The following is a 20,795-nucleotide window of genomic DNA, read 5'->3' as shown; positions in this document are numbered from 1 at the left end:
AAGGGACCATCCACCACAAACGTTCCTGCGTCCGTCCGGTTGCGTGCCAGCAGCTGTTCACTGTGCACACAGATCACTAGCCTCATCTTTCACAGGAAGCTTGAACAGGGGGAACTCTAGACATGTCTGTCTTGATCGATATCTCATGGTGTCATCACATGGGCTTAGCGTGGCTGAGAACTGGTTGTGTGTCAGGGCAACGGCTGAAAATAAAAGTACTGAAATTGATTTGGAAAGATGCGATGTTGAGAATGACAGATGTAGAGTGAGATCAACGTAACAAGACTATACTGTGGAGAGCAATCTGTCTTTTCACATCTGAAACAACTTTCTTGGGCAAGACATCTGACATCAAACCATTTTTTTCACTTTAACATTTGTGTGTCGTATTGTTTATACCCTGACCTGTGTTCTACATGAATGCTGTTATAAATACAGGCTAACTGATGATCCGTTCTCAATGCTGATTCATTGTTTGTCTGTTTTGTGATGTCCCAGTGGTCGAAACTAGGGTAGCACTGGTCTCTTGAAACAGTGTGGAGCCAAACACCCATCAATCCCATGCGCTGCACCTCATTACCGGGCTGTCCTAAGACTGTACACGACCATAATAGCTGTTTAACGATCCTCTATCCATCTTCCATAATCAAAATGGTGCCTGGAGACAGTAAAGACCTGGAATGTACTTCAAATGTATGTGTCATGATGCTCCTCATGGTCTAACAAAGAAAAAAAAACGAAGAAGACTCTAGACATGGCACAGCTCTTAGCATTAGCTAAGCATTCCTGACTTCTAAAATCTCTTCAGTACATCAGATTCTTTGCAGTGACTACAACTGTAGCCTTTATGTCACGGAAGCAGCGTTCATATAGAAAACGTTCAAAATCAGCAGTAAGAACAGAAAAAAATCTTTCAAGACGCATTCTTTTATGTTAAACAAAATCTGAAAGCTCTATCATACAAGAAAAAAAAAAAAAAAAAAAAGCAACACAAAAAAAAACACAGAAACAGATGCTAAAAACATTCATCTGACACATTTATACATAGACCGACAATTAACAAAAAAAAGACCCCTTACAATAATAGTATGAGACCATCAGTGACCTATAAACCACAGCGTTAACTGCAGTTTTAGCATCTATGCTAGCAATGTGCTTGATAAACTGGGAAGGTGTCTGAGAATATGTGCAACTGTGTGTTTGGTTTATGAATATCTGCTCTCAAATTTAGAGCATATGACCAACTGAAAGTGTCTTGACCTTCAACACCCTGGCCCGCTAGCTCAATAGCTCAGTATCACAGTTTCAGCCTTGTGCAAGACGATGTATGTGAGAAAATCGTGACAGGCTAGCCTAACGGGCAACCAAGAAATCACTCTGTGAATGCAGTTTTTATTCCCGTTTTGATCTATTTCCTATTAAAACATGACGTTGGTGTTGCCATATTCAAGGGCTTGTCCCTTTTTAATAGCTAATAGCCTATATAATTTATATCACAGCAGAAATCCATGACTTGCTATTAGCTATTGCTAGTCTGAGGTGATAGTTCATCAACTTTTCAATGATTTTGGTTGTTAAAATGTATTACTAAACACCAGTTTTGTTCAGGGAACAGATGTATTTATTTCTATGTAATATGTGAGTTATGATAATCATAACTTTTTTTTTTTTTTTTTTTCTTCAGAAATATATTTTATCCAGTTAGGAAATGCATATTATAATGCATATCATTTTGTGCACAATCTGTTTCTGTTTACTTGAAATTACCTACATTTTCTTTTATTATTATTATTATTATTGCAGTCTTTAGAACAATGAACATACAAAGGTAATAACATAAATTACATCAAAACAAATACAATAAAAAAGTAGGGAAAGCAATAAAGAAATCCATATGTCCATAAACAAGTACAAATAGTTAAAATTTATTCAAAGAATAAATTCTAGGCTTTAAAATAATTTACAGCTTTTTTCTTTTTATATGTACAGGTAGTGACCTATTTATATTTTAAAAACATGTAAAAGTCAACAGTCTGTATATTAAATTTTATTTTTAAATCTAAATACTTCAGAAATATAACAATATTTTTAGATTTTGAAATCTAATCCAAAATGTTACTAAATTTAATTTAAGAAAACATTTTATTTTGCAAAAAATGTTTATCATGCTGCAAAAGTTCTGTCAAAAAACAAAAGGTTTATAAGAGCACCATGTGACCAGCATTGTATGTTATCATTTTTTTCTGTAGTGGACATTTTGAACACATTATTATATGTGTCCTCTAAAAGTTTTTCAATATTTTATCTACAGTAACCTACAAGTATATTAGCTGATAGTCAACTATTTTGTACATTGTTATGGTTTGCAATATTTTTATGAATTTAATTCACATATATTTTCAAATTTGAGAATAACCTGATTGAGAAAATAACATATGGTGTGTATATTATATACATATGAGGGCTAGCATGAATTTCTTAGCTAATTTCTGTCCATTTCAATATAGCATGTAATATTTAATGATGTATACTTCGAATCCATTTATGGAAACACCCACTCAGAAACATCCATAAATATCCACTAATAAACATATCTCTGTTTTTGGATCACCCACAATTAAATACATCAGTTTTTTCCTTTTCACACTTGGTTAGTTTATCAGTCCTTTCTTTATCTGACATTTGCCCTTACCTGCTTCAGTATGTGCCCTGAGGTCAAGCTAGCATGTACCACCCTTACAACTGCCTGTATCAAGGTGTTTACAGACAATGAGCAAGAATCGCTGTTAGATGGAGGAATCAGTCATTCAGGGACTCTCTCAAAGCCAGTTCTTTTGTTTGCGGTTTGTGTTGATTCTCCTTCCCAGCCTTTTTTGTCCCTATACTTTTCCTTCTCCTTCTTTACCCAGTTATTCTGCGGAACGTTTGAGAGGAGAGACAGAAATCTTTAGCCATTGTCCGCAGCTTACAAAGTGTATTTTCTCTCTCTCTCGCTCTCTCACTCACTCTATTTCGTTCTTTCTACTTCTTTTCTGTACAGGCATGGGTTAGTCTGAGCAGGTCATCACTGAAGGAAGTGCTTTTTTTAGTCTCATTTGAGGTGCTACAGCTCTGTGCCGACAGCAGCGGTGCCCTTGGCCTTACCTTATGACCCTTTTCTCACAACTTAAATTAGCCTCTCTCTCCATCCTCTTCCATGTGCACATCCTTTACTGCAGTTCCATCTTTTGTAATCTACCATTCATTTTCTTCAACCTGATTTGCCCTTTCTTTCTTTTCTGGAGTCTTGTTTCAGCAAGTCACTTTACTAATAAGACACATGCTTCTAAGCGAACATTAGAGCCAATGCTGACCTCTAGTGTCTAATGCGCCTAACTGCAATTAATCAGATGTGGAATTCTAACTGAACATGAGCAGGAACACAATACAACTCTTCTGTTTAGGGATGACACTGTGGTGTGGATTATGCATATTTGCATTCACCACATGTGCATACTTTGCATACAGTATATTACATAATATACAAATGTATGTCATTTGATAAAATATTCTATATTTTGGTTTAGTATACATAATATATAATAATATGATAAAAGCATAATCCACACCTCATAAAAAATGGCTTCTTGCTCTCATGACTTTATTTTTCTTGGTCAGTTTCTTAGGACATAATTTGCCACAAAATCAAAGGGGGGAAAATAAATTCTATTTTGGTTAAATATTTTTTTTTTTTTTCCGTACTGTGGTATTATTTACATGGCAATTAAGCACATTTCCCCCAAAAGTTTCATTACTGTAATGGTAAAAAAATAAAAAAAAGAAGAAAAAAAGTAATTAAATTAACCTGTCTGGACACAGCAATTGATTAATGATTTTTGATTAATTATATATATAGTATGTATATATATATATATAGAGAGTTGCTGAAATCGCGTTTGGTCTCGTACTGTATCGTGTATCTTGTCAGTGTGTGCACTTGCTTGGCCATTTGTAGTTGATAAACTGGAAAGTGGGTCCAGCTGAATTGAAATGATCATTTGTTAGATTGGTATAATAAAGGTTATTATACCGCGGCAGCGGTCGCGGCAGTCGTCGTGTGAAGCCCTCTTAGTGTGAAGACCAAAGAGTGTAAAGACCATCGACTCTACCGTGCGACTCCACCGGGCAGGGACACCGGCAAGGGATAGTAGTAGCTTTTTATTTAATTTTTTCATTGATATGTTTATTATTGAAATGTTGTTGTTATATGCATGTGTTAATTTTATTTAATTTCTTTATTTTCTTAAATATGTGGGTAGATAGTATTTATAGAGTTGTAACTTTTTAGTTTTAGTTACTTTTTCTTATTTGTAAGTCGCTTTGGACAAAAGCGTCTGCTAAATGACAAAAGTAAGTAAAGTAAATATATATATACAGTATGGATGTGTGTGTGTGTATATAAATGTATATATGTCTTATATATAAATGCACACACATACAGCATATATTTCAAAGATATTTCCATGTATTGACGTATATATTTATATTCATATAATTTATATCATATATAAATATATTTAATATATAAACATATTTTGCTTAAATGTATACATGCAATATTAACACACTTTTCTTAAATGTATACATGCACGTGTGTGTATTTATATATACATAATAAATATACACAGTACACACACATATATTATGTAAACAATTTTTTTTATTTTGGATGCGATTATTCGGGATTAATCGTTTGACAGCACTAATATATATATAATATGAGACCCTGGACCACAAAATCAGTCATAAGGAGTAAATTTTTTTGTAAGGGTCATTTTTGAAAAATGAATAAATAAGCTTTCTATTGATGTATGGTTTGTTAGGATAGGACAACATTTGGCAGAGATACAACTATTTGAAAATCTGGAATCTGTGGGTGAAAGGAAAACAAAATATTACTATAACATTATTATTCATTTTGTCTATAGATATATATGATTCACCTTGCATTTCTTAGCATAAATTATTGGTGAAAAAAAATAAAATAAAATAAATAAAATTAGTGCAGAATATTAGCTCCATCTTTATCTCCATAGTGAAGGAGCAAAATCTTCTAATGGCTAAGTGTTTGTGGTTTTACTCGTTTCGTAGTTCCCGACAGCATGCACATTGCCACTGAGTGAATGAATTCTCATTCTGAGGAAAAGAAAAACAATTCTCTCAGAAGAGATGGTAACAAAAGAAAGGTGCTCTGGAAAGTGTGTGTTGGCATTGGCAGTATTTTTGTGCCCTACCCACCTGACTACTGCACAAGGCTGTGGGGAGGGGGAGGAGAGGAGAGATAGGGGAGGAGGGGGAGGGGTCAGCCTTGGGACAGGCCCGGCTTGTTAGTGGAGGGGAAGCAATGGGATGGCTTGGTTGCCAGAGCGATGAGAGAGGCTGGAACTGAGGTGAGTGGTAACTAAGTAACAAGAGCAAACAATAGACGAGAGAATAATGCAGAAAGATACTTTTTTTTACACAAAAGCATATTAACTCTGCGCACCTGCATATCTTTACTGCCCGTGTTAATATTCAGGATGCAGATCACACTTTCTCAAGGCATGCAAGTTGAGGCCCTTCTTCCTTCAAAGCGGCCTGCGCAGGCCGTCTGTCCTGCCCAGATTAGGGCCTCAGCGCCTGGGGTGAAATACTGCAGGAAATCCCCCTTTGCACCACAGCCCAATCTACACAACACAGTGATGTCTGTGGTCTGCACCCCAGAGGAACCTAAAAAGAAACCATCAATTATTCTCCAGTGGACGAGAGGCTGAGGAGAATGTGTGTGTGTGTGTGTGTGTACACGTTCATGAGAACAGGACAGAGTGAAGGGAGCAGTCTGAATGAAAGTGTGCACATGGCTGTGAGAAACGCAGATGGGGGAAGAACAGGGCTGTATATGAAAGAGGAAGACTGTAGGAACCATACTGACCTTGTTTCCTGTTTGAAACTGCGCCTTTGAGAGGCTCATGGTGGGAAATGTGTGTCTGTGTGTGTGGGATGAATATCAGTATCCTGGTGTTCAGCCCACTGAGCCCCTGTATGGGGCTGATGAAGTGCTAAACCCTCTTCTTCCTTTCTGAGCAACTGTTTCAGCTCCATTTCTCACTCCGCTTATTTATGGCCTCAGTGGAATCCACAGACGTAGCTTTTCTGTTGTGATTTTTGTGAGAAGAACTGCGGAACGGATTTAAATACAGTAAAATGTGTTGAAGCCAGTGTAAGATAGCTATAATGTGATATATTTCCAATGCTGCTATTGTTAACTACATAAATATCAATTAAAGCTAAACAGAAATATTAAAAACGAAAAACTAATAAACTGAAAATATAAAAATGAAATCTAATTCAAAATAAATACTATAAATATATAAGTATAAATAATATGTATTATTAATTTATGAATGTGAGTCATTTTAGAGGAAGAGCAGGTTATTACATTTTGATAAATTACAGACAATAGAATAAAATAGATTTTTTATAAATAGACCTTTTTTAAGACCTACACAAACAAAATGAATGCTGTATGAGTGGAATAGGGAAATGTCTATGGAAACATAATCTGTAAAATGACTGTGAAAAGCATTTACAGTTCAGATGAAGGTTTTCACAAAAACAAAAAGTTTTATAAAATGATAAACTTCACATTTCAGCTTTTAAACAATTTTTATGAAAAGTAGTAATTATATTTATTCAAACAATTATGATCAATCAATTATTGTATTAATTAAACAACATAAATATATTTTACTGTCTTAATTGTTTAGATTTTTTATCATGCATTATCTTCTTGTCGATCTACCAGTTCACATTTACAACCCTGCCTGTTTGCTGCATAGCAATATGGGATTTTCACAGTGTTCTGAACAAAAATAGCAGACGGACCTAATGAAAATCCACATTCATTCTCTGCCAGCAAGTGGCACTTTCGGAACGGCAGAAATATAGCACCAGCGCTCATATTTATTCAATTAAATAATAGCCTTTTGAAGCCATATCGCAATTCTTGTCTTTTTGTCCCCAAATTTAAGACTTCTTGCCTTGAACTAAATTGAAGACTTTTTAAGGACCCTTGGAAACCCTGTGCTACACAGCTAGGCCAAAGGTAATAAGACTATAAACATGCATTAAGAAAGTAAATTGGGTCAATTCTGATTCCATCTTGATGTTACAATACTGTATTCTTACTGGTAGGAACAACTGCTTTGAAAGTTTATGGTATCTGATTGATTTCATACAGAAAACATATAATATAAGATTTCAGTGGCTTTATCAGTGACATTCACCCATTTTTTCAGGAGCAAACTGGACTATATTATCCAGCAAAACTTCAACCTCTTAGTGCACCTTTAATGATTTACACATTAACTGCCCACAAATACTTCCACAGAAAATTGTCCACACATTTGTTCTCTCAGAACGAGCACTTATACATACACAGTGGACAATGATATATATATATTTTTATCTCATAACTTGCCAGAAGAGCATAGCAGATGTTTGGACAATTGCTTTAGGGTGTCTAGTAAATACTCGTGGGAATTTAACTTCCTCTTTTTGCTGTCTAGAGTAACAGTAACTTTCCCATATACCTTTCTTTACTTACAGTTAGGCACATACCTCTCACACACACACACACTCACCAGGTGCTTAGTATACGGCAGGTGTGAACAAGCATGACTGGCCTGGAGAGGTAGAAATGTAAAAATCAAAGAACTTCAGGATTTGGATTTATTCTGACGGAGTCTGTTTAATATCATACACGTATTATCGCTGTCTTCATTCATATTTAGTGCTGATAGAATCATGGCAACTGTTCACTGCCTGAAGCTTTTTCACTTCCTAAGTCATAGTCAAACAAAAGCTAATAGCATTTCACAATATTTTAAATCTGTTTGTACAGAGAATTATTGTAGCACATAGAGTACAATTACTGAAAGTTATATGTAGCAAACAATATCACTGCTGATTCAAAAGATGTTTAACTTTAAATATAACTTTAAATTCAATTGATCAATGTACTGTATTAGTACTATTCATGAAAAATTGATAAAATCATAAAATTGTTTTCTGAGGTCTGTGTTTGATCATTTTGAACACCTATTATCTACCCTATTGGGCAAAAAGTGCATTGATTTTGCAATATCTTTGTACAGCAGACAGTTGGCAGCTTTCAAACGATGAAGGATTTTGCTTTTACATTGCGATTAATGTAGGAAATATTTTCATACATGCTAACACACCCTTGCAGAGAGTGGTAATTTGATTGTAAATGACACAACTTGAGAACTGATTTGAACTGATTTGCCCCATTCTTCCAGAGCATATTTATGTAATAGCAAGTCGTATAATTGTAAATGTAAAACACAATCCCAAGAGCATTGCCACCACGACATCATTTGATTTGTTGATGTGCACCTCAGGCTATATTATAAAGTTTAGGGCCACATTGAGGTAAGTGATGATAGCTTTTACTTTCACAGCTTTTGGTGTACCGACTCAACAGCACCCCAAACTATGCAAGCAATCTTGTATGTTTGTTTAGCGAGAGTTTTAACCAAGGTTTTTACGTTTTGCAATGAAATGTTCCACTGTCTAGATACCACAAGAAGCTATGCAACCTTGATATCTGTCAGCTTTTAAAAACAGTTTGAGTCATTTATTTTCTTTGCTAAGTGACGTCTACTTTCTCCTCCAGCTCTCCCATCTTCAGAAGTGCTTGTTGAAACAAGCTGTTTTACATTGGTATCAAAGGAGGCAAAGACCTCCATAGAGGTTTAAAGTATTTTTCCCTTTACTGTTACATTTCTTTGCTTTTTTTATATGCTCTCATTGACAATTATTTCTAATTTGATGCATTAGTCTCATTTGAATAATATGACCATTAATATGAGGACTAATGGACTGCATAAGGAAGATCTCTGTAAACATTTGAACAGCACACATATATTATTATATCTTTCTTAGTAATGTGAGTCTTGGAAATATTTAGCACTAACGATGGGTGTTACAATCCATTTTATTTCTTAAACCTGTTTCAAGCTATTTAGACTTCACTAGTCAAGATGTTTTCGTACTATCCTTTAAGAATTGCTTGCTTTCAGCTGGCTATTCTTCTCTCAAGGTATTATTCTTCTTCTGACTGGGTGGGACAATGGGTTTGAACGAATGCTTAGTGTGTTTACATGGATTGTTTTTACCACTTATAACATTCTCTGCCTATTTACTATACCTCAGACCTTCTGGCCCTCATAAAACTGGGAATTTATTTCTGTTTTGACCACTGAGGTACAATTTACTTGCCCGTATATATAGCCGTCCCTCACATCTGTCTTGTGAGTTTTGCAGCATTCCTCCATCACCCCAAAACTTTACTCTTGGCTGGTTCCTATCCCAGTCTGGGGAGTACTCTGGATTTGGGCCAAATTCCAAACTCTGTCTCCTCCACTTGGACAGCATGCCAAATATGTATGTTACCATATCTGACTGTGTACATGTGAACTTGTGAAAGATTACTTATCATTGTTTTTTAGTTAGTAAATGCAAAGCATGATGCTCCAAAAACTACCATATACTATAGTTTCAATGAAATTGTTTTGCTTGAAAAGTTTAGTGTTTTATAGCAGCTTCATGACCATCATAGTGAGCAAGCAGATACTTATAATGCTAGTTTGTCAGTCGCTTCCTCCTGTACACAAGCAAGTCATCTAATTAAACGGTCATAAAAGGCATGTATGCGATAGCAAACTAGAACATGTTTGTTTAGGGCAGAGTCTTAAAATTCACCCCATATTTTCATATTGGGGTTATCTTATGTAAATAAAGGTTGTTTTAGAGAATAAGGAAGAGGAAGTGAAAATTGACGGTGAAATTGGAGCCTCACGGTGCTTCTGGCTTATAGATTTTAAAGGGATAGTTCACTCAAAAATGGAAATTCTGTCATACTCACCCTCATGTTGTTCCAAACATGTAAGATCTTCGTTCATCTTCGGAACACAAACTAAGATTTTTTTTTAATGAAATCCGAGAGCTTTCTGATCCTCCATAGACAGCAAGGGAACTACCACGTTGAAGGCCCAGAAACGTAGTAAGGACATTGTTAAAATAGTCCATGTGACATCAGTGGTTCCGCTTTAATTTTACGAAGCTACGAAAATACGTTTTGTGCGCAAAGAAAACAAAAATAACGACTTTATTCAACAATCTCTTCTCTTCCATGTCAGTCTGCACATTCATGAGAGTTGGTTGCGTTGTAAATAAAATTACAGTTGAACCACTGATGTCAAATTTTTTGGGAAAAAAACTAAGAATGAAGGTCCACCTCCAGACTTAAATCTTAGTGGGATGTAAGCAGACCGTACGAAATTATAGGAGTTCACCACTAAATTGCCAAAACAGAACACAGTTACAAATTGTTATGAGTGTGCTAACCATTCGAGGTGAAGCCAAACGAGCGTCACGCATCTAACAAACCACACAGCAAGTTGGAGAACCTGGTGCTAATGACTCACGACCTGCACGTTCTGACATGCAGACAGAAGAGTGGCTACTAATAATTGAGAAATTTTGATTATGAAAACAGGACTAAATTAACCAGATTTCTCAGAATGAAAAGAAAGGAAGTATTACTGCTCAAAGAGAGGGAAACAATGACATGTGTAAGGACAAATCAATTGGATGATTTATGTACCCAGCCTCTGGGTGTGTTCTTTGATATTGTCAGTCTTGATATGAAGTCGTTTCAGGACACAAATACCATCTAATAGGGAACTCCTATAACACAGTGTTCATTTATTACATCCGACTGACAGTTTGTAAAGCATGACAGCCTTTGATAAAGGCGAACACTTTTCAAATGTCTGCTGGTAGCAAAATTAATACATTTCTGTAGACCTACTACCAGTAGCAGTCAAAATTTCCCATTTATTTTATTTGTAATTAATGATATTATTAATACAGTAAGCCTAAGGTTTGATTTAAAAAATTGCGTTAAGTAGAGGCTTTTTATTTAAAATATAATAATTTATTAGTGAACAAAGTACAAAAAGCACATATGCTGGTACAACAACATGTATCATAGGTTTAATAAACAGAAGATCATCAATAAAGAGCATGAATGTGGAATGTCATCTTTGTACAAAACAAAAACAAGGGTGCAAACAATCACACAATTTCTTAAGATTAATGATATATAATTATTAAAGTTTCTTCTTAAATCATTTGGTGAGTATGGGAACATCATTACAGTTTTTACTGATCAACAGGCAAACTCGGTTAACTGAAACAATCCATACTGGCTTTGGCGCGCTCCATCTCATGGAGGAAGTTGTAGAACTGCGGTAAAGTCAGCTCTAATGTGGACAGATACAAATAAAATTACATCAAATGTTACAACTTGTTACAACAAGACAATGGATTTGGAGAAAACTTACCCATGTAGACATTTTCTGTCATGTTTCCTTTTCTGATCACCAGCTTCAGCTGTGAGAAGAAAGAACAAGTAAATGAGCCTGTATATTTGTCTAATAACTCTAAAACTTCCTAAAGCAGACAGATCAAGCGTTTGATCACTAAAGGAAACATTAGACTGCAAATGAAAAACACAATACCAAACATTAGCCAAATATACCCCACCATGGGTATAATATGACTAATATGCCAGGGGAGCCCTGAAAAGGTATTTTCTTCACATCAGAGTGCAGTTAATTGGAATCGTAATTAGAAACTTACAATTTTTATATTTTAGCTGGGATAAAAGGAGATGGTAGGTACTTTTCAAATATAAAAGAGGAAGATGATGACAATTATTTACTTAGACAGTTACCTGCTATTAAGAAAATGCATTTACTAAGACGACTAATAGCACACCATCAATCCCTGAGGCTTGAGTGTTTTGCTGGAGTGCACTGATTCAGATGCAACCAAGTTCGCTTGTGATCATGCAGTCTCTCGTGATTCTGGCGCAGTTAGTGCATGTGCTAAGGTTCTCATCAAGTCGGCAAGAAAATTTCTCTCTATCATTTGCTGCCTCATCTCTCATTTTTAATATAATAAAACTTCTGGCTCTGTGTTACATGAGTCTAAATATACTTAGATAAGTAACAATTAGGCTACTCTACTAATCATCTCACTCATTTAAAGAGATACTCCACCCGAAAATATAAAATCTCTCAATAATTTCTAACCTGCTGTATTGTTTATTGGTTTATAAATTACAAAAAATTTTGTAGTCGTTTTGTTCGTTTTTTTTCTTGCTCACAGCTATCATTTTGCTTCAGATGACATTGTGTTGTATGAATCTTGTATAGAAATCTCACTCACTTAAATCCTGGATTAAATATTTTAAAGGTTGGAATATACACAACTTTTAAAATCTGAATACATTTTTAAAACACCAGGCATCATACATTTTATAAATGATCACAGAGTGGGCATCATACACTGAATATCTGATACTCTTGTGCAAAAATAAGCCTCTCATTGCTAGAAGATGCATGACAAATAAAAACAACGTGTTCTAAAATTAGCTCAAAATATCAAACATGTTTCATATGCTCTGAGTGGGTGGAATCACAGTCTGCAGCTAAAAAAAAAAAGGTTTTTCCTATCATACACGGTACAATTTTCTGTCAAATCTGACCGCCCAAAATCTGCAGACCGGAACTGACTTTTTCAACAAACATTCTGTAGCCTAATACAACCTTAAAGGGTTAGTTCACCCAAAAATGAAAATTATACTGTTATTTACTCACCCTCATGCCATCCTAGGTGTATACCACTTTCTTCTTTCAGATGAATCCAATCGGAGTTATATTAAAAATTGTGCTGGCTCTTCTAAGCTCTATTATTGCAAACAGCAGGTGTTTGTGTTACACAGTCCAAAACGTGCAAAATAAAGTGCGCGAATGCATAAAAAACGTGCCTCACAAGGCTCCGGGGGGTGAATAAAGATCTCCTGTAGAGAATCGATTCGTTTTTATAAGAAAAATATCCATATTTCAAACGTAAATATTTTAATAAAAATAAACATTCTTCTAACTGTGGTACGCCGTGCGGAAGCCGTTCCAGCGGATGATGTAGGACGTTGGCGTTGCATGATTAGTGACAAACGTGGAGAGAGAACAAAACACCGGTCACGAATTAGAAGCACAAAATTAGGATTTGTAAAGAAAATGTCAGAGGATTTCGATATAAGCCAAGAAGAGACTGATTTTCCTTTGCTAAAGTAAGGAAACTTTACTCCCTTTGCTCCTATAAAGAAACTTAGGTTTTTCGCGAGATACACATGCATGCACTGCGCCAGCGTCCTCCGTCATCCGCTGGAAAGGCAGTCTCTCAGGAACGCGCATACGACAGATTGAAGTTACACAAAACTGTTTATATAGTTTTAAATATGGATTTTTTTTTTTGTTTGTTTTTTACAAAAACGCATGGATTCGCTACAGGAATCCTTTATTCACCCCCCGGAGCCATGGGAGGCACGTTTTTTTATGGATTCACACACTTTTTTTAACGTGTTTTGGACTGTGTAACAGAAACACCTGCTGACTGCAATGATAGACGAAGATGAACGAAGGTCTTACGGGTTTGGAACTACATGAGGGAGAGTAATTAATTACAGAATTTTCATTTTTGGGTGATCTAACCCTTTAAATCTGATTCGGAATCATGTAAAGGGTAAATGTATCTTAAAATCAATCTCGTGATAAATGTTTGGTCAGACGTTTAAAAAATTTAAGAGGTTTACCTGTAGAAAAATGTTTCCGGCCTTTTGCAGCTCACTAGTACCAACAGTAACTGTAAAGAAATATGCATTTTAATTACTCACATATTTTTTAAGCACATTACTTATATTCTTATTTGCACTGTAGATAATACAGATTTACATGCTAATGTTTATCCATTGCTTACCACCAAATTTCCACTCCATGTCAACAAGCTGGTTGACCATTAGTGTCTGTCCCACGGCCAGTCTGGACAAAACAGGGTAGTGGATTCTCCACTGAAATAAATGGAAGATGTGAAGATACTGAATCTTACAGTCATACCCATCCACAAACACATGGAAACAACTAAAACAACAACTTTAAGACAAACCTTGTCAGAGAAATGACTGGCCTTGTCTTCATTTAATCCTGTAATTAAGCAGTAGATCCCACTGTTAAATATTGACTCGTGACAAATATAATCAAACAGGTACAGATGATGGGAAAGATGATACCTAATGAGAGCAAGTCTGCCTTCACCTGTTCAGCCGTTAGGTTTCTTTTTAAAGCACCTGAGAAGGAAAGAAGACATTTAAATTGCTTCTATATGGGCATTATATCTCTGTTCCAAAGCCTAGGGAACTAAATAGGCAGCATTCTAACTGATATGGTACGCTGATAATGTATCAATTAAATAGGAGTGTAACAATACATTTATATGGATCGATGCATTATATGGATCGTTCAAATGACTAACCATATGATGCATTTATGCAAAATGTAAAAAAGATGCAGATTTTTATACTTGTTTATACCTTTTGAAACAGTCTTTACAGAGAGAACACATGTGCTACCTACGTGGGCAGCTTACTAGGTTTTGAAATACAGCCTATACGGTTTTTACATCTCTGTCTGATTTCTCCGATTCATATCAATCTACACCACCACTTTTTTCCCCATCATTTTGTCCCATCGGTATGATTAGTAATTTGATATGTTCCTCTTCATTCTAATGTCTAAAAGCACAGGCAGCAGGATAGTCATTGCATGCAAATGTAGCAGCATACCAATGCATACTGATTGGTAGAGTCGACCAGTCTACATGTGACATTAGGTCCAGATTCCCAGGGGCAATTTGCCACAAGGGCTATTTGCATATGTTAGGATCCTCTAGACGCATAATGCAGCAATTTGGTGCAAAATAAACTGAACAATCACTCAGTGAGATTAGGATCATAGCATGTTTTGCATTTGATGTTATCACCAGGGGAAGAGACTGCATTATTCATTGGTGAAATTTCAGATAAAGGTGCTCGATTTATTCAAGATGAGGGTCCTGAAGGATTTACCATGAGGTAGGAGGAGGACACTCTTCATCAGAGCCCTCAGTGGTCCTGCACTCATCCCATTCTCTCCAGCAAACTCCGTCAGCTGACGCAAGAACCGCTCTGACTAATGAGGGAGAAGCACAATATGTAACTTTTATTTGTGTGTGAATCCTGTTAACAACATCATTTTACAAGTTATCACAATAAACAGTCACATAATTAGTCTTTCTTTACTGGCTTGTCTGTACCTAATTCAGACAAGACAACTTTTTCCCTGGAGTAAGCAATATTATGGATACAGGATTTGTATTTTATCCGGAAGCAATGGTTTAAAGTTAAAAACATTTACATTTATGCATTAAGCAGACGCTTTTATCCAAAGCGACTTACATTGCATTCAAGTTACAAGTTACAAGTTCTGTCATTAAAGGATGGATGTGTTACAAACATGTTTTCTTGCAGAGCTGTTCACTTCACAAGACATTAATTTATGGACTGGAGTGGTGTGGATTACTTGTAGATTATTGTGATGTTTTCATCAGCTGTTTGGACTCTTATTCTGACAGCAACCATTCACTGGGGAGGATCCATTGGTGAGCAAGTGATATAATGCTAAATTTCTCTAAATCCGTTATGATGAAGGGACAAACTCATCTACATCTTGGATGGCCTAAGTGCGAGTAAATTTTCAGTTTTGGGTGAACCATTCCTTTAATTTATTTTTTTGGTTCATGTATTTGCAGACACTTTATACAAAACGAATTATATTGCATTTAAGGTACATATTTTATCATTTCATGCATTTCCTGGTAATGATTTAACACACAGAAATGGCTTTACAGTGATGTAATCTCAGAGCATTGACTCACCTCTTTGGGTTCCAGAAGGAACTGGTATAAGATCTCTATCAGACTCACAAATTGCTGCAATAGGGAAAAAAATAAAGTTGAGTAACTGGCATTGAATAAAGGCTGCATATGTGTACTATCTAGGTGAAAAGCAGAAAATATATTATATGCATATTAATGTATATTAATACAGAGCCCTTTTAAGTAGTGGAGAAACACGCATATAATTGCACATATCACTATTTCCATATTTTATAATACCAGTCCACATAATTATGCAAAAAGTAATGGAAGTATGGAAAAATTATGTAGTCACATGAACATTAAATAAATCGAAGATACATTATATATTTTCAATTCTACAAATTTCCAATGACCAACTTTATGAGGTATAGCTTGAGATGCTTTTAAACAGATTTGAATTAGTTCCCAAAGACTCGAGTGTCTTGTTGGCTGCACTTCCTGAGTTTTTCATCCATTAAAAACATTAAAATATTATCTTTAAAAAAATCTACATATACAATCAAATAAATTAATGAAATAAAATGGACATTTATCAGCAGGAAATGTCAAGCATTTAAGCATTAAGTCTTCAGATAAAAAAGAATTTAAAAATCAGGAGAAACATGAAGTTAGTCAAGTGTGTTCACACTTTACTGGTAGTGCACTGCATGCTGTATAAAAACTCTTCAGCAGTGGTCACACACACACACACACACACACACCCGCCAAAGTCTAATCTGTCCCGCCACAGTTTCATAATATACCGAAAATATATAAAAAATAACATTAGAACATAAAAAATCTTTAACATTGTGAAGCAGGTTTTGCTTCAGATGTTGAAATTATACAATCAAATTGAAATAAAAACTACTCATGCTACATGTGTGTAGTATCCTGGAGGCCACTGTCCTGCAGAGTTAAACTCAATCCACAATTAAACATAACTGAAAAACCTAACCAAAGTCTAAAGGACTGCTTGAAAATTACAGGTGTGTTTAATTAAACTCTGCAGGACAGTGGCCCTCCAGAACTGGGTATGCCCAATGCCCATCCCTGGCCTAGAGGGACCCAGGTCCACCCACCAGTCTCACAAAATCCTGTAGGAAACACACACACACACACACACACACACACACACACACACACACACACAAATATGAGTGTGCGTGTGTTCCTTGATTGAGTCCATTATATTTATAAAAAAGTCAAGCTGTTTCCTCAAACATTCACTGCAAACCAGAGTGCCTTTTATCAATTTCCTGCCGGAGATGGAAGGCTGAAATAAGAACACTTTCATATAAATGATAAAACTGCATGATATGATTTTATGACGTGTCTAAATGCAGTAAATATAAGTTTATCGTGGTCGCGTTTGTCCTCTTCATCACTAAAGAAGCCCAGGTTAGTCGTGCTAATGCTAAGTGTTATGGTAATCTCTCACGTGACTATAGACACTGAGCGACACATCAGGCGACTTTTATCTGAAGGCGAGATGATCGACAGACCCGGTTATTTACATCTAATTAAATTATACAGAAAATCTGTTGATCACAAATACACTAAACGCACTCATTATTATCATAATTCCCACTTTCCGCTCGCAGTATACTGGATTCCTACCTGTTCACTGAATTTATTCAGATTCTGAAAGTCAGTGCTGACATTGTCGGGTAATGTATCATTCGTGAAATGTAACTGCAACATTGTTTCTCTGCAGCTCCGCTGTTGATGCCCTGAACTGTCACATCTGCTTCCACACTTCCGCTGCCCAACGATTACACGATCAGCACTTTCGCCATTCTCATACTTGAGAGTCCCGAGCACATGTGATCTTCAAATTTTGTAGTGCAATGATAATCTGGATGTTTGTATGCATTAATTAAACTATCATAGAAGACAAGATACGTAAATATTATTTTCTTTGCAAAAAGTAGATGATGCATTTCGTTTTATTCAGGCTACATCAAATCTGTGCCGATTACATTAACCCTTTAATAGGCAGAAACATAAAAAATACCTCAGAAAATGTATTTAATGTTATTTCCCAAAACATCAGAAGTCAAATAACACATAAAAAAATCTTCAAAATGTTGCATATAATTGTCCAGTTTGTATCTACCATATGAACAACTTATGTGACCCTGGACCAAAAAAACCATTCATAAGAGTCATTTTTTTGAAACTGAGATTTATACATAATCTGAAAACTGAATAAATTAACTTTGATGTAAGGTTTGTTAGGGATAGGACAATATTTGGCTGAGATACAACTATTTGAAAATCTGGAACCTGAGTGTGCAAAAAATCTAAATATTGAGAAAATCACCTTTAATGTTGTCCAAATTAAGCTCTTAGCAATGCATATTGCTAATCAAAATTTAAGGTTTGATATATTTATGGTAAGAAATTTACAAAATATCTTCATGGAACATGATCTTTACTTAATATCCTAATGATTTTTGGCATAAAAGAAAAATTTATAATTTTGACTAGTTTTGTGCTCCAGGGTCATATATAAAAGATAACAACATTAATTTGACAAATCCCAATACAATGCTATAAACTGTGTTTCTTAGTTTGCTTAAGGTCATAGGTAACTTGGTATAAAAAAACAGACATGACCCATTTTTAAATGTTTTTCTCATAAATTGGGCACATTCATTGTCAGTCGCTCACCCATGTTGCAAAAAGTCTGTATGACAACATAGCCTATAATATTGTATAGGCTACAATATTATTTTAAAGATGGTACAACATACTAAGTAGATATTTAATAATTCCCAACATAGTCTACATTTAGAAAACTGTGTGACAAGCAATCCAGTAAACATAAAAACATATTTATGGCTTATTTTATGGCACAAAATAGAATCTCACAGAATACGTGCATGGCCCATCTCATCCCGAGAAAGGGTTAAAAAGTAGGAGGTAAAAGTGGCTTTTATTCAGTGGGAGTACGATTCGAGACCCGGGAAAAGTCACGCCTGAGTGTAGAGGCGCAAGACCGAGCGGTCCTAGTGAACTAGACTCCATTTACATATTCACCCTAAGGGTTTAAAGGCGTGTGTACCAGCAAAGATTAGTGTGACATACCTCCGCACTTTGGCAGTGGACTAATCTAACGGCACCTTCAGTCTCTGCGTTTCTGTAATAACACTACTTCTCCAGAGACAGGTAAGTTTCATACCTCTTCTGCATGGAGCACTAGTGCGCGTTCTCGAGGAGAGTTCAAGTGCAGCGTGACCGCACATGTCTGATGATATAGTCTACTTGCTCAAACTTACTTTTATTGTAGTTACTTTAACCTGTAGATTCGATATGTAATTCGAAAGTATTTAATTTGCTGTTGTGAGAGCAAGGACTAGTGTGTGGTTATCGAGCGCGCATGGCTGAGGCGCGCGGAAAGCTCGTCTTATAGGTCATTATGTAAGCGTGGGGAAGTTTGTGAGATTTATTTCTTATGTTCCTGCATTACCGGTCTGAGTACTTTTGTGTTTTGTGCACATTTTCGAACGAATTTCTATTCAAAATCGATTATTCTAAGGTTTACGTGTTCTCATGAAAATCCAGATGTTTGGTGAGGATGCAGTGTACAAAAAAAGAGGGCTTTCCTCATATATTAAAATAATAAGAGTCGGTAAAAGTAACTGAATCCAATATTTTAAATTTTGTGGTTTAAGCATTTTTTTCCAGAAAGAAGCGAACTTTATGAAGTAAATGCTCTCAAATAATTTTTGTTGCATTAAAACCGGTTTATTTCTTTGACGTCATAGAAGTGTTATAACGCGCGTCACGCGGATTAAAGTTTTTACTGTTCTGACAACGTCTCACTTTCGCAACATAATTAATTATAGAAACGTCTCATTTATATTTCTGTCCTTTTCACTTAAGCGTATTGCCATGCATTTATAGTTCACCGAAAATGAAAGATGTGTCATTGTTTTACTTACTCATCCCAAAAAGTATGACTCTCTTTCTTCTGTGCAACACAAAATGAGATGTTATACAGAATGTGAGGGACTTACAACCTCGGTCATCGTTCACTTTCCTTGCGTCTTTTAGGAAGAGTGAATAACGAGGAATGAGGCTGTCATTCTGCCTAACCGCTCATTTTGTGTTCCAATGAAGAAAGATAATCACACAGGTTTGGTCCAACATGTGGTCGAGTATATGATGACTCTGGACTTTCATTTTCGAGTGAGCTATCTTTTTTAAACAATAGAAATGTGAGCGCGTGGGATAAATAGAGTGCAGGTGAATTCCGCAGCGGGGTGAATGTGAGTCAAGGCAAGCGTGCATCTGAGCGAGGGTAACGTGCTAATTAGTCAAGTCAAGTCCATATTATTTGTATAGCGCTTTTAACAATGCAAATTGTGTCAAAGCAGGTTTACATCGGCTTGAAATAAAGCTAGGTGGCTTTATATCAGCTTTACAGTATTTAGACGGGGAAATAGTGTCGAAATTAGCGTTGGTAGACTACGGCGTGCCCGCTGGGCCTCTCGAAGGAATGCCGCGCCGTCACTTTGGCTTTGCTCTGCTGCATAGAAATGACTCAAGACCTCAATCATATCTTCTAGTAACAATGGGGATGCACATTGAGGTTGGAACGACACCGCGGCCATCTCTCGGCTTTTATTACTAGGCTATCTGAGAGTATCTGTATTCACGGTGAACGCAGATTAAGAAACTAGTGACGTTCCATTCGTGTAGACCTACAAACTGTTTTTTTCCCCCGGTCTCAATCTTGCTTAAAACTTGTTTTTTTTTTACTTCAGTATTTATTGAAAATTCACACTATGATTTTTCTAAATGCATGTGTTTTTAACATGCATTTGACCTTTAATTTTTAACTAAAAAGTCATAACTGGACAACAGACTTCTGTCTGGTTACA

General features: G+C 35.9%; 2 protein-coding genes across 3 annotated transcripts in view; one reads left to right on the top strand and one right to left on the bottom strand.

Annotated features, from left to right (window-relative positions):
• Positions 1–10,793: 10,793 nt before the first annotated feature.
• LOC306860153 (COMM domain-containing protein 7-like) lies at positions 10,794–17,688 on the bottom strand. The gene is made up of 9 exons (XM_079401707.1): positions 17,524–17,688; positions 15,922–15,975; positions 15,074–15,176; positions 14,240–14,296; positions 14,116–14,153; positions 13,930–14,020; positions 13,766–13,815; positions 11,451–11,499; positions 10,794–11,369 (listed from the first exon to the last, which is right to left on the bottom strand). Exons 1-9 carry the CDS (start codon positions 17,605–17,607, stop codon positions 11,293–11,295), a joined length of 603 nt encoding a protein of 200 aa, XP_079257833.1. The 5' UTR covers positions 17,608–17,688; the 3' UTR covers positions 10,794–11,292.
• Positions 17,689–18,839: 1,151 nt separating this feature from the next.
• Positions 18,840–20,795, top strand: part of LOC306860231 (DNA (cytosine-5)-methyltransferase 3B-like) — a 46,369-nt gene continuing 44,413 nt past the window's right edge. The window contains exon 1 of one of the 2 annotated variants that reach the window (XM_079401822.1): positions 18,840–19,077. The gene's annotated coding sequence lies outside the window, so the exon portion shown is untranslated. The remainder of the gene's footprint in view (positions 19,078–20,795) is intronic. The other variant, XM_079401821.1, reaches the window with a different exon arrangement.

Source organism: Barbus barbus (genome assembly GCF_936440315.1).
Source record: "Barbus barbus genome assembly, chromosome: 41".
Classification (NCBI taxonomy): domain Eukaryota; kingdom Metazoa; phylum Chordata; class Actinopteri; order Cypriniformes; family Cyprinidae; genus Barbus; species Barbus barbus.
The sequence above is the reverse complement of the archived record's forward strand: the minus strand, read 5'-3'. Positions and strand labels throughout refer to the sequence as shown.

What these genes read in the sequence shown, in the direction of transcription:
- LOC306860153 (XM_079401707.1), bottom strand. Translation starts at nt 17,607, where the DNA reads ATGTTGCAGTTACATTTCACGAATGATACATTACCCGACAATGTCAGC. An exon ending in TGAATAAATTCAGTGAACAG is followed by an intron (nt 15,976 to 17,523) that starts GTAGGAATCCAG and finishes TCCCTATTGCAG; the next exon opens with CAATTTGTGAGTCTGATAGA. An exon ending in GGCAGACTTGCTCTCATTAG is followed by an intron (nt 14,154 to 14,239) that starts GTATCATCTTTC and finishes GCTTAATTACAG; the next exon opens with GATTAAATGAAGACAAGGCC.